This window comes from Anopheles marshallii, chromosome 2, assembly GCF_943734725.1.
Source record: "Anopheles marshallii chromosome 2, idAnoMarsDA_429_01, whole genome shotgun sequence".
In the NCBI taxonomy this organism is placed as follows: Eukaryota; Metazoa; Arthropoda; class Insecta; order Diptera; family Culicidae; genus Anopheles; species Anopheles marshallii.
In genome coordinates, this window is record NC_071326.1 from 72,096,190 (window position 1) to 72,113,337 (window position 17,148).

The window sequence follows — 17,148 nt, forward strand, 5'->3', positions numbered from 1 at the left end:
CTGGTATGATAAATAACATTTGTTGCGTTTCTATTCTACAAACCACCTAAGGCATTTCATTCATGTACACACTAATAGAATTTATTTTATTTCTCTCGCGGTGTGCGCATCTAAATTTTCAATTTCAACAAACCTTTTTTGCTATTTACCGCTCAACACCAGCCAACGCAACAACAGAAGTGAAAACGGAAGTTGAAAACCCTTTTCAACAACGAAAATTTGTATTTCTTCACCATCAGTTCCGGTGTGTTCCGACACCTTGCGATGGTCAACTTTTAATACAAATAAAAATTTCTTTGAGTGAGCTTTTTCTGACGCAAATTTATTCGTAACTTTTAGACCCTTTTTTTTTATTCAGTTTTCAGCAAGCTAAAGATCGTCCGTTGCGGAAAAAAAAGAATCCACCAGAAAAGAACTGAACAGATTCCTCTTTGTTTTAAAGGGTATTTTCATTTTCACCACACTGTATTTCGCCTACACGGCAAGCAAAGCGAATATTCAAATGAGGGATCAAGCGAACAAAGTTTCTTTATTCCGTTCGCAAAGTATGTACAACACATTGGGGCTTTGGACGAAGTGGTGAATGCACGGTACTACAAATCCATTTTGAGCGGCAAATAATTTTTTATGTGACTATTATCCCACAAACCTTTTTGCCTTAACCTGCGATTTAAACTAATGCAAGTGGTGGAAAACTCTTGCAATTTGTAATATGTGAGGTAATTTAGCATCGAAAGCTACATATTCAATTTATATATTTTCCCAACCGATGAAATTTAGAAATTTCTTCACATAATAAACAAAGCACAAACCCCTGTTTACCACCAAACACAAACTCAACGCTCTCATTTGGCATCTCGACTCAACAAGCAGAGTAAACGCGAGCCTACCAAAGCTGGAACAGACCATACTCAATGTGCTGAACCAGTGGTCGGCAAAAGACGGCTTGCGAACCACATGCAGCTTGTTTACACTTTCATTGTGAGTTTCATTTAAAATTATAATAAATAAGTCTGTATTGCTGATTTCAAGAGAATACCGCAGAAATTCTGCATATTGCTGAAATTTTCCTAGAGAGCATTGATAATTTAGGATTCTAATATATCCGTTGACAGAGTGACAGATTCGGTTGCATTAAGCATGTGTGAAACTAAGTTTGACATTTCACATTGTACAATAAAACTATTTTCAAATAATTTGTTACAAGCATAAAGCAATAAACAATACAACAACTCGTAACTGCTGTACTCTACAGCTTGCTATTAATTATTCCGCAATAGACACGTGTGACACACATTGCCATATCATAGTGAAATAGAAATTATAAATTTATCATTTTTCATCATCTTTTCTATCAATTCTTTTTCATACGAATTTGATCGAACAATAACATGTTTAAAATACTCTCTGTTAAAATTAATATTAAGCTCGTTTGTTTAAGAAAACCCCGCCCGAATGACTCAAATTTCTATTTCCCAGGACTGTTTGCTGCGAAAAGTTTGCCGACCACTGAGCTCGACAGATGTTTGTGTGACTGACTGGCATCGGTTATCAGCCAATCGTGTTTCCTCTCACTGAGCTTCTCTTGTTTTTGTGATCTCAAAAGGTTTTATTGTGAAGTAGCGCTTACTACTGATACGACGCATAACCGAGAGATTGTCCCAATTGCGTTCGAAGCACTAGTGCACCAGTCTTGTGATCGAAATGAACTTCTCTTGGAATTCGCTGTTTGTAATTTGTGCAATCATGAACTTTCAGGTAGGTTTGGACAAACTCCTCAATATGCATGGAATGCAACACTCCGATTCGTTTCAGCGCTCTATGTGTGTCATTGAACCTGTTCTCATCGTACATGGCGGTGCTGGAACTGTTCCCGACGATCGCATTCCCGGTAAACTTCGAGGTGTCACACTAGCGGCAAAGGTTGGCTACCAAGTGCTGGCTCGCAATGGATCGGTGGTGGAAGCGGTTGAGGAGGCCGTTCGTATCATGGAAGCTGATCGCTATTTTAACGCAGGCTACGGATCGGTACTTAACAGCGAGGGCGATGTCGAGATGGATGCCAGCATCATGGATGGCGCAACCAAAGCGACGGGAAGCTTAAGTGGTGTACGGGACCTTCAACATCCGATTTCGTTAGCTCGTGCCGTCATGGAACATTCGGGGCACAATTTTCTCATCGGTGAAGGTCTTCAGTCGTTCGCGCTGGATCGAGGCTTTTCGTTTTTGGACCCACCCGGCCAGCTGGTAACACAATACGCCAAAGATTCGCTAGATGATTGGAAAGCCTCCGATCAGAGCTACCGATCGGGCGAAGGGGGCACCGTCGGTGCCGTAGCAATCGATGCGGATGGTCACATTGCCGCAGCGACATCTACGGGCGGCGTAACGGGTAAGCGAGTTGGGCGCGTCGGTGATACTCCTATCATTGGCTCTGGGACGTATGCCGATAACAGGTTGGGTGGCGTGTCACTTACGGGCGATGGAGATATCATAATGAAGGTATGCATTGCGTACGATGTGCTGCGAACCGCTGAGCTCACCGGGCGCGAGATACAACCGGTAGCCGATGAGCTGCTCGATGCGATGAGCGCATCGTTGGGCGGTACGGCCGGTATGGTGGGGGTGGATAGTGCGGGCAATGTGGTGGTAGCGCACAACTCGAAGCATATGTCGTGGGCTTATCAAAGGGGCGATACAGTTGCCTACGGTGTCAGCAAGGAAGATTTCAACCTGCAGCCAGCATCTGACATCGAATTCATGTCTCTCGTGGAAGATCACGATTTCGAGGTAAAAAACACACACTGATTAATGACAAAAAACACGAAATGACTATTATGACAAGGTTTGGGATAACTATTAAGTTCTTCCATCAGCAGCTTCTTTCATAAATTATGTTGAAAATCGGATGTGCAAATATGAAATCGACTTGAACAATAATAAAACACAAGTTTCATGTAAAAGACACTATCTTTTAATCACATCCTTGGTATGTTTGCATCGTTCTTTTGTTCAATTATTAATCCATCTCTTGTTTCTCATTCTCCAACGCAAAAATATGCATTTCAATTATCCATCATAACATTACCATTCGCAAACAGTCCCTGCTGATCGCAAGCACAGATAAAAACCGGATTTCGCTTCCGTTCCTTTCGTTGCCCATTTTCGCTGCGCTACAGAACCGTCTTAAACTCAAAATAATGAGGCGAAAAGCTAATGCTGAAATAAGATGACCGTTAATTTTATCAAGATTAAGCGCCATTTATCTTTCTCCTGGCAATGCAACAACAAAAAATCCTCGTGGTCGCTCAAAGAAACGACCGTAAAGCTGACTTCAACAATACACACACACACACTCACTCGCAATGCGGCGTGCTGATTTAAAGTGGGATTTTGTTAAATTAAATTCTGTTCTAAAAAGCTTAGAAGCAGACAGAAAAAAACCATTTCAAACAGATATTACTGCTCAAGGGTTCTTTGGTTGGGGGAGAAATTATGTATTTAAAATGATTGTATATTACACCTAAAGTATATCAAAACACTTTTATCTGTAGTGTAATAACTGATCCCCAAAGTAAAGGAAGTATCATAAATCTTGCTAACCTTTCACACTGGCGATACGGTCATCAATATTAACAAAAGCAAACAAAACAAACGTCTTTGTCTGTTTTTTTTTTTGCGCCGTGAGAAAGATATATTGCGCTACAGCGATACAGCGATTCATTATTTTATTGCCAGAATTATTATTCTCCTGGGTAAACGATCACAATCAGAAAACTAACAGACATAAAAGACTCACTCACACACACAACTTCTTGTGCGTTTCTGTAACAAATGGAACCGGAAAAATTCCAATTAGGTTCAGAGAATCCGACGAACCAAGCCAAGACTGACACGAGCCGTGATAGTGTGACTACCATACGAGGTGTCCACCGAACTAAGGGTGGAGTAAGCTACCCATTAAACGGAACACCTCATACGTACCTCGTCGTCAGGTGTGGAATGTAAGCTTCCACGGAAACAGCATTTATCAACCTGTCCCCAAAACCGCAAACATCAACCCACGGTGTGCGTTTCGCCATCACTACTACGGTGGGCGGACAGTCAACACCACGCGCTAGCCGATGCTAGCCTAAAATGGCTTCCATAAATCTCGCAAAAGCTGTGCACAGAAACCGACACCCTCTTTGGTAAGTGGTGTGTCCGGCACCAGCAAACGTAGACAACGTCCGATGGGAGTGTTCGAGGACCGGCAAAGCTTTTTCGAGGTAGCAAAGCACTACCGCTTCCGATATTTGCCTCCTTCCCAGGTGAACCGATAAAAGTCGATAAATTTTCCACAGATACATCACCGTCTGCTTCACATTTCAAGTGGTGTAGATGCGCTATCCGTGTCCGTCTAATGGCGGGCTAGCTTTCCATTATGTTCTTTGGTGACCTGGCTGTTGCCTGTTGATGAACGTTTTGAAGGCTAAGGAGCAAAGGCGCGATATTTCGACAGCATGCCAACAGCAAAAAACGCTCTAAACACAACTGATTGAAATGTAGATAAACTACTAAATGGATTAATAAAATTGATTATGTTTGAGGGAGATTTTATTTCTATTCAAATCATTGGGATCAAATGTAATAACACAAAACAGTACATAGGAGAACATCATGCAATAAGGACACATGCAAACATTTTTTAATCTGATCCATGCCTTCTTATATTACCTGCCCTGGACAACCGTAAGTAGCTGCCATGGTATGCTATCGAAGCGTTGATAGTGCGAAAGCTAGGATGCCGGAGACATTGGGCAGAACCGCGTCTCCGTTTCCTGTTGCCAATCAGAGGAACGTAAAGCAAGCTATACTGTTCAGACCGGATGTGTACAGATCGTTTGTTCTTTTCGAGGTTTCACTTTTCTTTTTTCAATATCATTTGCACTATTATCCTGGTTGAAGACAAACACAACATATGCATGAAATATGGTAACGGAAGCGAGAAACTCGTAATTTATCATAGATTCACTTAAATTTAAAGCACTTGGTAATCTTGCATTCACTGCTTTCCATGTCTCTATTTTTGCATACTTATTAACTGTTATTTTCTTGTTGCGACTTAAACAATATACACTGCAGAATGTAAACTAGTTCCCAATGAATATCACTTAGTGTTTGGTTCATCTTACTATTGTTAAGCAAGTAAGTATGGTGGTAAGTATTCATAATATTAAACAAATGATTCACTTCGAATAGATTTTACTGTGACATCCCATTTATTGAAAACTGAAATTTTAACTCTGAAATCTAACCTCATTTTCCCAATCCAGAGCATTTTCGAATAATTTGTGGATTCCGAGATCAATTTTAATTACCATAAGGGATTTCGCCCAAATAAAAGCCATTAAAATAAAACTTTCACAATCTACACCAACCCAGGTACAATTGCCCTCATTGTGCAGCCAGCACACTTAAAGAAAGGCCAACATTATTGTGCTGGGCTCGAAATTTGCAGGAACAGCTTTAGAAATTATTCTTCTTTTCCTTCCTTCCTTCTTCCTTTCACAGAAAAACACAATACATCCTTTCAAGACCACGAATCGGAAAATGAACTCGCACTCGTTGGCTCCAGTTGCTGCGCATTAACTTTGCACTTACAATCGTTTCCGTCCATTTATTCATTCTGTTTTTTGTTTTATTCCAACAAGGCGTTAGATGTAAGCGATTCGAAATGGGAACCGTCGGAAGGTTTGGGCGCCAACATCCATTTGGCTCTAGAAAACGGGTGCTTTATGCATTTCCTTAATTTCAAAGATGTTGTGAATAGGGATGCCAGAGGTGGCAGAAGCAAGGTGGCAATATGCCTAGTTTCCATTAAGAATTTTGCTTTGTTTGTTCTTGTCTTCTTGCCGAATGAAAAGCGAATCGACTTGCACTCGAATACCCATGTATAGTTCTACTTCTGTGTTGTATTTTATGGGTAGAAAATTCTGAAGCCTCACAGTGATGTAAAAAATACCCAAAAATATAAGCTTAACATAAAGCAGTCAATCGAAGTGAGATCACTTCATCAATGTTGATTTAAAGCACATTTTTGCCATCTCAACTGTAAATGATACCAGCTGATACGAATCAATACACGAAATTTAATGCCCTGCTTATGTGTTACACACGTACCAGCAATTTCAAGAATAAATACTTATGGCATTCACAAAACTGTACCAAACACATTCAAAACGACCACAGTTCCAAGGCCTACTCGTTTTTTTTTTTCTCAGTTACAGCAAATGCTAATACTCGCTTCACCGAAATTATGTCCCGCTGGTACGCTCTTGTCTCTTCCCAGTCGATGATAAATTGATTCTGTGCTGATTCCAATTCGTTACTGTGCGCACTCAACCCACTTCCTACTTGCTAGTTAATGGAAAAGTTCATCACAATTCTGCTATTTGGTAATAGTCGCTAGACCCATCCAATCGCACACCAACCGTCATGCATCGTTACATCGTAATCCCGCTCGGAAAGACCGAGCTATTCAACCTCCGGTGGCTCCCATCAATACGGCGACTCCATCGAAAGATTACCTTTGCCGAATGCTGCCAATTCCTACCGGGAAATTCTAAGAGTAGCAACAACGAACAAAAAAAAGCTCACATCTCAAAAGAACTCAAACAAACTCCAATCTCTGTCGTCGAGTTCGCAATTTCTCGTCATATTTCGCACGGTCGTCTGGCATTCACAAAACTACGGACGGCCGGTTTACAGAGAGGTCGGTGCCGACGAGAGCCTCAATACGATCCCATTTTCTTCTTCTAGCATTTCCTGAGCTTTTCGAATTCATTAAAAATACATTTTCACAACTCCCACAAAAGCGATTACCGTTAATGGTGCTGGAGATTTTGCCGGAGAAGGTAAAGAAAATAATAACAGTTTCAGACATTGTGTGGAAAAGCAACGGCAAAGCTTCACTGTAGGTGGGCTAGACTTAAGAGGTTCTGCTGATAGTTTGGTAAACACGGTAAAAAGAGGCGACAGGCGACCGAAGAACAAAAAACAACACCAGCAAACAAATCCTGTACCTGTTAAAAGGACATTGAGCTGGTTGGAAAAGATTCCCCGAAGAGATAATGGGACAACTTTGCTTTAAAATAATTTTCTCTCCCACTGTTATACAGCTTGCTACGAAGTATGAAATCCAGTTCGCATCCTTTACGGCACGACTATTTGCGTTCAAGTGCGTCCCAAGATGGTAGACTTGTGATAAATTAGTTTCCCTCTTGGGTCTGGTTAAAGTGTACCAAGCAGTAAGTAAGTTCCAGCAGTAAACCAAGGATCTGAATCATCCTCATCCAAATGTACCCGAGCTCATTATTTTGCCTCGAATGCAAAGTGTTATTTTTCGATCAATTTCCTTCGCCTGTCCCTTGGACGGCTATCCGAGTTGCGTACGAACACCATTTCCATGAGAGACGTTTGATTTCAGTTACTTTACTTCCCATCGTTTCGGTTGCTATGGAGAGTAAATCAACAGACGCTCAGTGACGCCTTCTGATAACGACTTCAACTCGCCCGTTTTGTCACCCGGTCAGACCGCATCACCCAGCAAGCAAGTAAGCTTACTACGTATAACTTCAGACGCCCAGCAGTTTTATTATCTCGTTTGATTAACCACTTGGATGGCTTGCAACAAGCTGAATCCTGTGGTGTACAAGATAAAAGTTTACCAAGTAGCACGGTACACGCAGCCAGTCCAATACGTCTCGCCGTGCTGTCACACAAGATCACACTCAAGCTAAGGATTAAGAAATGCCCAAGGCGTCCAGTTTTTCCTTTACTTCGTGTTTACCATAACCAATCCTGCTCTAGGAGGACAAGTATACCCCGAAGCCAAGCGTACAATCAAAGCGCTGTCAATGAAGTTGAAGAGCTTGTTTAATGAAGTTTCGTACCCTCGTTTTGCTGGAACATGAACGGGTTGTCGGTCAGCTTTTCCACTGAAGCAGAAATTACCCAAGGGCTAATTGCAAACGGCACATCAACCAAAGGTATCGTAAATTTTAACGATCGCCTGATGACTGTTCAATTATGATGTGATCGAACATGATCTCGTTATAATTAAGAGCGCATCATTACGGACAACGACATGTCACGCCGGGGAAAAACTAATAAGATTCTCCCTGCTGTTCACCTTCATAGTCTATTATAAGGTTTAATAACTGTCTTCAAGGAATTACAACTAACAATTTTTTTACCATTTCAGGAGAGTTTTCAGTTTCAAGTGGAATTTGTAGAGATAGATGACAGATAGAGTCAGATGAGAGATGGATTCGGTTTAAAGCATCCTCAAATGACATATCTGTCAAGTCAGAAAGCTTACGGAGGTTAGAGTTGGAAAATATTTGAATAAAATCATTCTTAACCCATTTAGACCTAGATATCATCAAATTAACTATAGTGTCTAAAACAGTTACAAAAATTTGGACATTACGGATATTGAATCGCTTGTACTTATTTGCATTCATAACAGACATTGTCGTGCGGACAACTTCATCATAAGCACATCAGATGGACATCATTATTAACAAACAAACATTGATTCATCTTTGGGACAAGTTTCGCTATAAAAACAGAACCTTTTCACTCACTGTAGATACTGTATCTTTTAACGCACAACAGAAACAACGTTTTTCTGCCCGCATGATATGACTCCCAAGAAAAAAATATGTTCAAACGATAGCATATGTGTAGTAATCCAGTTCAATAAAAAACAATCTTAAGGCACTAATCCTTCCTTCAACGCGCACACGCCCTCACCGCGTCTAGGAGGGCTTCAGAGCTCGTTACACACCAACACAGCAGCACGTCAGCAGTTTCATGACACATTCAGCATCGTTACCGGACACTCTCCCCGGGTGCTGCTGGTGGCCGTTTGGACGGGTGCGATTTATGCTTGCCGTTTCCCGTGCTCATGCTGCCATGCGAACACCAGCAACTTGCTCACAGGCCAGCACAGTTGAACGATGGGTGTCGTTAGAACTTTTCTGCGTGCGTAAATTCTGTAAGTGAATAAACAGTGCCCCGCCTATTGCCGGCCTCCATGTCCTTGTTCGTTGGGCACAGCAAGATACAGTTGAAATAAAAAATAACTCCGCTCAACTACTTCCACACAAAACAATTGCAAAAAGTTTTTTTTCTGCCCGCTTTTCTTTGCTTTTGGGGCGCAACATTCACATTGTCCGGTCTCTTTTTCGGTTTGGGGTACATTTGCTGTGTGACTACAGACCCATGTTGGCGGACAGATGGGTACCGCCTTTACTAGCAATAATACACCTTCCATTCCACGGATAGTAAGGAAACAAACAAACGTTACACCAGCAGGTTAAAACGACGACAGCAAGGACGAATGGCGCGACTGTGGCGCCAGTGTCTGGAGGCAGAATCATCCCGCCCCCTGTACATTCACATACCCCAAGATGAGAATCCAAACCGTGCCCCGGATGTGGCGCCCTTTCCTGTTGCGCTCCAGATGTAGTAGCGAGATTTTTTCCCTCACGTTTTTAGCGTCACCGACGCCACTCCCTGTTCGGTTCGTTGCTGTCAAGTTCTCACGCTTTCTCGGAAGATAGAATTGTTTCCTCGACTTGGTGCCTGCTCGTGCCATCCTCCATGTCTGAAGAATGATTCCGTTTGTCGCACCGTTGACAGTGCGTTACGAAACAGGAATGGAATGCAAAGCAGCTTACAGTGTCGCACAGTCGGAGCGCATGTAACAATGCAGCAAAGGCAACAACAACAGAAAACAGAAGCCCAGCCCCGGTCACGGCAAGCATAACTGAGCATGACAGCATCAGGCGTGTACGCTGTGCGGCTAAAAGGCACTGCCCCAAAAACCGTACCAGACGTGAGCTTTAATAATTCAAGGTCCTCGGTGGCCCACAGCATAGCGTCACGTGTTACACCACGTGTCGGCGGACGCAGAGGCTGTGGGCCGGAGAGCCCTTTCACTTTTTCCTCCCCTTTTTTTTTGGAAGAGGCAGTCCCAATGATGTGGGTCCAGCTGGGTTTTATATTCTTGGCGTCCTTTCCGACCAGAATCCACCCGAGAGGCGATGGTTTTTATTTGCCTTCGCTTCTTTTTTTTGTTTTATTCATTCGTCCGGAACTTCCTTCACAGTGTCACGGACATCGCAAAACGAATGCGCTTCAAGAGAGCAGAAAATGAATGAAAAAATTAGATGACGTACGAATTAGATACCTCCATCCGGAATAAGATAAACTGTCACTGGGAGAAGCAACAAAAAAAACTATAATCAAAACGTGATAGAGCGTGACAGCAGTCCGTTACGCAATCTCAACAGTACAGCGAGACAGAGAAAAGTCTTAAGAAAATAAATTACAGATACACAACATTGCCATCCTAAGTGTGCATTTTTATTTGCCTTTGTGCTGAGTTGGCACGATGGACATGCAGATCCTTTCACTGGTATTGAATAAACCAACGAGACCGAGCATTCTCTAATACCCGCATAAGATTCACTTTACCGATATGAAGCATCATGGAAAATATGTACCCAAGATGCGTCATAAAAACCTCAATTTCGCCAAATAACCTCTGTTGGTGCACAAACTGGATGTAATGATTAGCAACACACTGTGAGAATAACACTACTGCACTAACAAGGAAGAAACATCGTTTCCTACAGATCTAACCCCTACAGAGCTAATGTTCATCTCATCACGTTTAATTTGAATTTCTGTGTAGCCCTTTAGCAGCATCGTTCGAATGCGTGCGCGTACAAGGTATCACTGGGTCGGCAGCCTGTCTTTTTATCGTCGTCTGCATTCCGGGCGCAAATTTAATGAAATTGCACCGAATACCCTTCCAAATTGCTACCTTGTTCATTGCCAAATGCCGTACGTGAGATCCGTTTGCATTGCACGAGCTGATCTAGCCAACAGTTCCAACTGTTTGCAGCCCTTCGACAGGGCGTTACTGCGTTCTATTGCAAGAAATTGCAACCTCCTTTACTTACATACAGCACACAGCTTCAAACTACGGGCAGCTATAACTCTAAAACCAACTTTTTACGACCACTCTTACAGGGTGTTTGCTGTAAAATGCTGTTCTCTAGCTTCCTTTGCAGTTCCACAGCCTACTAGGAACTCTAGACAACTGGTGCCAAAGGATTTACTGCATTGCCCGCATCTGTATAGTACTGCTCTTCGTTGCCAGCACAGAACCCACCCATCAGAGACGATTTAATTGTTGATTTTTGGCCTTCCGAAATTGTGTATTCAGGGCGTGCAGTGTAGCACCCCCGTACAACTATTCATGGTGATGCTCTGATGAGGTGATGAACCGGCAAATAGACCTACAACAGATCATGCTGGCCCAATGTCGGACTGTCGGTGCTGGAGTGCGAAGCGCAAAAGATAAACCACACCCGAGCGTGTTCAAGAATACATGATTTAAATATTTTACAGCTGCTTGCTACGACGACTGCGTTGCACCAATGTTTGGCCGAAAATACACCAAAAACCTGCCCGCCTTTTCTATTTCTTTTTTATGTCGATGTTGCCAGATGGAAAGAAAAGAGAATTCAATGTTCAACATAAACTATCACATCTATCATGGTGGTTGCTGGTTAGTACAAACATGTGCATAGCCTTTCCTTTTTAATTTCCGTCCAGGAAAAAAAACCCTGTTGACGTAATGTCTTCTTTGGGAATTTGTCTTTCGTGTGTATTATGTTGGCACAGATTTGTTCGCTACAACACACAACGTTTGTCTTCGTCTTCAGTTTCCAAATCTATAGAATTGGTAGTTGTTTCACAATGTACGTGTACAAGCTATGAAAAATACCCCTACGACTGCGTTCACTACAAGAAACTCCCCATAGTCCTATTAGGTATGGATCTTGCGTTCCTCTTACATAAATATCTACGGATTCCAATGACATTTATTCATATTCATTGCAATTGTTGAAAAACCATCTCAAAACTCGACAAACGGATAAACAATATGCGAAGACTAGATGTAAGGCCATAGTCAAGTACTCAGATATCAAAAGAACAGAATAATTGAAGTCCATTCAAGCATTTTCATTAATAAATTAAAGGATCAATTAGCTTTGCTCCCATTGGATGCAAAGTAAATAAATAATAACCACAACAGCTTGAGAAGCATTAATCGCATACACCACAAAACAATACTGTTGACATATATTTTAAACCATGAAATTGAGATGGAATCAGATTTTATGTTTTAAAAACCAATGATTTTAAAGGCTGTATGACATTTGTCAACATCTTTAACTATTCTTGATTCTCACGGTCGTTATTTTAATAGCAAACATTATCGCATTCCGTTCGACGCTACATTCATACGAATGTTCATCGCAAAAGCTTAATGATTAATCAAAATCCTCTCGAGAGTATCGTCCGCACAAATACCGATCACGTACGATCTTCTTCTCGTTTACAATGTCACCATCAAGCTGACAATTCGCCCGGGATGCTTGAGACTGTCGGAACCCGTGTGCTATGCTCGTGTTGCACCGGTACGTGTGCGGCCTAATCTTCAGCTCCAAAAACAGATTACGAGCTACATCCCGTGACGCACGGCACATCACATTCGCCAGAGCATTATGCATTCCGCATCGCCATCCGAACGTGATCGGTAGATGGATAAGCGAAAACTAAAGTGATGGTGCGTGCCATTGCGTGGGTGGGTACCTTACAGGCGAGCAAATAAGCGCAGTTTTTTACGACACGTCCTGTTTCTTTTGATCAGAAAACATTCAACCAAATTTGCTTTCCACTGCTGCACGACAGACACGGCGCACCGTGTAAGATTACCGATACCGTGAAAAACATTCGGCGACAGACGTAAAACATTCGAATGGAGTGGACTTTGATGGAGTCTATATATTGTGCCGTCTGCGTGACCATCCAGCACGCGGCAAGCGCTTGTCAAATGTAATGGTTTTGCTGCGGACTGACATGATTGGATTAGCCGCTGAGCTGAGTCAGCTCGTCAATTCGGTAGCAATCAGCATACATGTTCTGGTTCAATATTTGAGATCAATCATCGAGGCGGATAGCATTGCTTACACATGTCATAAAAATAACATAACCGAACCGGAGTAGCTTTTTCTTAGAATTCTGTCACACGAAAACGCGAACGGAACAAGCATTTTGCACGCGCAAAAGTTTTGATACAATTTCTTTCTCTGTCTCAGATGTTGTATGATCAAATTGGATCTAAATTCAAACGAAACATCTACAATTTCATCCGGTTCTAATAGTGCTGAATAAAACAGTGTATTAAACATAATACGTATATCCAAATCCATAGACAACTCAAACTGTTGCTTCTTCCAATCAGACATTGAGCAAATATTTAGCAAAAGAAAAACAAATGCCCCGTCCTTCCATTCTCGGTGCTGGGTGCTGCGTCCGGACTGTTGCCAACCATTGAACAAACATTGTACGTGTCAAGCAATGGGTTAAATCTCGGAAGATACGTGTCACTTTCGTATTTTCTAGCTTGCCATGCTCATGGTTCAGAGCCCCACCAACCCTATTGCCACTATTGCCTGTTGCTTCCATATTTCAGTTCGTTATCTATTTGGCGAACGACATGCAAGCATCGTGCCGGTGATCGTGCTAGTTTTCCCATGAGCAAACGCAAAGATTTGCCAATTTGCTAAACGGATAAATGGTTAATACTTTCGTGTTTGCTCATGAGGTTTTTTTTCTGCGAAAGGGCACTGCTCAGCGCGCGATGTAATTTGGACTTTAATGGAAACGGAAGCTATGGATTATCAAAACGACGACGACTGTCAGTGTGCGACTGTGACAGACTTTTTATCGACTAAACTTTTGCAGCTCAACAGGTTTTGTCCTTCCGCTGAGTGCTTCACAGTGAGCCACTTGTGATGGGTTTTATTGATGGATTTCTTTAGCTCTCCTTAAATGTCGATCGTTAACCTGTATTATAAAATGTTTTGTCAGGACTCACAATTTTGAACTTATTTAGCAGTGAGAGCGTGTGTGAAAGTTTTTGGAGTTATATCAATATTCTATTCTTCTCTCAAATAAAACTATATATTTCAAAAATTGAAACATGCATCATATTTCATCTGCTGTTTCTAATTTGTCTGTCAAAACCATACAATTTCGTTTGCTGGACACGATAACTCACTATTAGCAACATCCAATCTATAATACCCGTTTTTGCAAATCAATTTATGTGTCAATCAATTTCGAAAACATCGACCATTTTAATTTCCTTTCAAATTTCAATCTCTTTCAAAAATGCACCCTTTCAGTACCATTTATGTACAATAAAGGTTCGCCTAGCCTTGTCCTTAAGTTTCATGTTCAAAGTCATCGAAACTTTCGTAAGCTCGTGTGGAGTTGAGTGGATTTATCTTGTCCGATTTTCGGTATGCATGCCAGTCCTGTCAGGAGCAACTTTTCGCCATGAACACGAAATAAAAAGACCTTCACAGAACCAGTGCGAGTCACCTTTCGCCGTAAGGTCAGTGCCGAACGACAAACGAAACGCTCGGCACGTGAAATAGTTTTATGGCAGAAACGCTAAGAATACTGCAAGCCACTCCTAAAGCGCATTCTTTTCTGTAAAAGTGCCACGCGACACACATTTTTACAAGGCTTGAATTCATTTAGATAATTTCATTCCATGTCCCAACGATGATCTGACACTTATTCGATTTGGGCTTCCAAGTCCACCATTCTGATGCATTCGATAATCTCCAATTTGGACAATTTGGTCTAAGCACCTGTATATTTAAAGCTTGTGCCAAATGGATTTTGCAATGCCATCTAAGCTATAACACTTTAATTCAATTTCTATCGACTGCATTTTAAAGAAATGCCCTCAATGGAACGGTATTTATTGATTATACACAAATAAAAAACACATCTCATTATCCCTGCCTTCGCCGTCGTTGTATGCGAAAAAAAAACAATTATCGTCTTTATCGTTTCTTTCAAACATTCCAAGCGAGTTGGTTCGAACGGAGAAATATTTAAACATCGCAATACCTTCTGATCCACCCTGGAAGCCATCTTATTGAGCGTACCTACAAATTCCATCACGAAATTCCAACAGCAGCAACATTAAATACTAATTAAGTTCCACTGACATTTCTCCTCAGTTTCAGCCCACTTCGCCTTTACACACTTATTCCTGAACCAATAACAGCGATCTTCAGACGATTAAGATAAGAACTGTCAGTCTGTGGTAGAAGAGCTTTCTAAAGTGCTTTAAATTTATTCACTTCTGATAAGGAAATGATTTTCCCTCTTGAGCACAACGTTTGTTTTCTGTCTTCTAATCGTAAACGTTTAATTGACTCTTTTAAATATTGGTAACATCTTTATTTTCTATAACATACACATGCTTTGGATGGATTTTTTAGAGTTACGCTGCAAAAAGAAAAGCTACGTAGTACACAAATTTCTATTCGTTCTGCTTGTTCAATTAATTCTTTTCTACCCGCTCACTCACTCGCCAATTCACTTTGCGCCGTGTAAACTCCGAAATTCAATTAATGAAACACACATTATCTCCGTTCACCCATTTCAGTTTGCCCTTTTTTTTCTTCAACCCCGACCCCGAATTAGGTCCTTCCGCACCGCACGTACAGTACGCTGCAGCATAACAATGCCAATTCCAGTATCTACTCCTGCAGAGCACCCTCCACGCTTCGTCCTATTTATTTCGCAATGGGAAAAAACATAATCCCTCCCTAAAAAAGCTTCTTTGTCTGTATTGCTGATTCTGTTCGTGTTGTACAGAAACACTGCCAAGGCAAAAATAAGACTGCCTTTGTACGGTAGTGCGAAAGTGCTTTCTTGTCAAAAGCATCCGTCTTGCACCGAACACCAGCACGCTGTTCCTGTGAACTGGCTGCTTTTCTTGGTATTTTGCTCCGTTTCTTTTACTATTTGTCGGGAGTTTTGTTTCGATTTCTACATTTCCATGTTTGCACCAGATGAGAAATGTTGATATTCTTATCGTGGCAGTAAGAAGACTTGCTTTCGTCCCGTTTTTGATTATGTTAAACATTGCTTTTCGGCAGGAAATAAGAAGCAACGGAGCAAACTTGAATAATATGCTAGCAAACTGAACAATGCACTTTAATCACTCCTATTCTCTATTTAGTTCATAATGCTTTAAAATTTTAATACTTTGTCTAGCAATCAAACATGCTCAAAACATGGTTGCTTCCAAGCTTATTGTTAGAGTTTTATAATTTTATAAGCATACCACAATCAAGTGCATGGAAGAAAAATATAATAAATGAAATAAATAAATAAATGTAAAAAGCATAATGCAAGTTACTGATTACAAAATGTAAGAGACAGTTATGAACAGCCAACTTTTATTTTTTAATCGCGTTAGCATTTTTATCGAAGTCCGCATATGTATCGAATAACAGTTGAAAGAAATACATTTTCATTTTTTGTTTTTTTTTTGTCACAATTGATTTACCCATTACATCCATGTACCCCAAATTTCACAAAATGTTATTAACTTGTATCTTGTTCCCCAAAATTCCTTGAATTCCTTCACAAACGAGCAAATCTTTAGACATACGCAAGCCGTTATATTACCAATTTCAGTCAAATTTGAATTTCATCGCAATCATCTTACTGCTAGTGGTGCTTACTTTATCCACGAAATTTTTTCCAACTCCATGGAGAAGAAACCTACTTTAACACATTACCAGCATTATTTAAAACGCTCGAAAAACGAAGAACACTAAAACAAAGTTGATTTTGATCATCGAAAAAGATACCATGCAGGCCGTTGCGTATTTTGCTTCTTTCCTTCTACAAAAAAGGGCAAAAACAACAACGAGACATGAAATGATCGTTGATGAAAAGCGTGACTAATCGATTATGAGAGCTCGTTTGCTGTTTTTCTTTTTGTTGTATGAAACCCAAATTTTCTTTCCCTAATGGTGGTGCATGGGCTATTTTTTCCGCTTGAACAGATTATTGCCATCAACGTTCATCCGCATAATCCTAGTTAATATTCAAATTGCTGAAATTGATATTTTTCCGTCGTTGCTGCTTCGATTATCTTAAAAAGTTATTTATTTTCAGGCTCATATTTACATATACAGT

The 17,148-nt window shown here is 41.0% G+C and overlaps 2 protein-coding genes across 2 annotated transcripts in view; one reads left to right on the forward strand and one right to left on the reverse strand.

Moving 5' to 3' along the window:
* The window catches only part of LOC128709946 (alpha-catulin), a 51,016-nt gene that overhangs the window by 26,457 nt on the left and 7,411 nt on the right, over nt 1-17,148 (reverse strand). The window lies entirely within an intron of this gene.
* Nucleotides 1,822-2,808, forward strand: LOC128709947 (probable isoaspartyl peptidase/L-asparaginase GA20639). Its single transcript, XM_053804982.1, has one exon. The coding sequence runs from the start codon at nt 1,822-1,824 to the stop codon at nt 2,806-2,808; it is 987 nt and encodes a 328-aa protein (XP_053660957.1).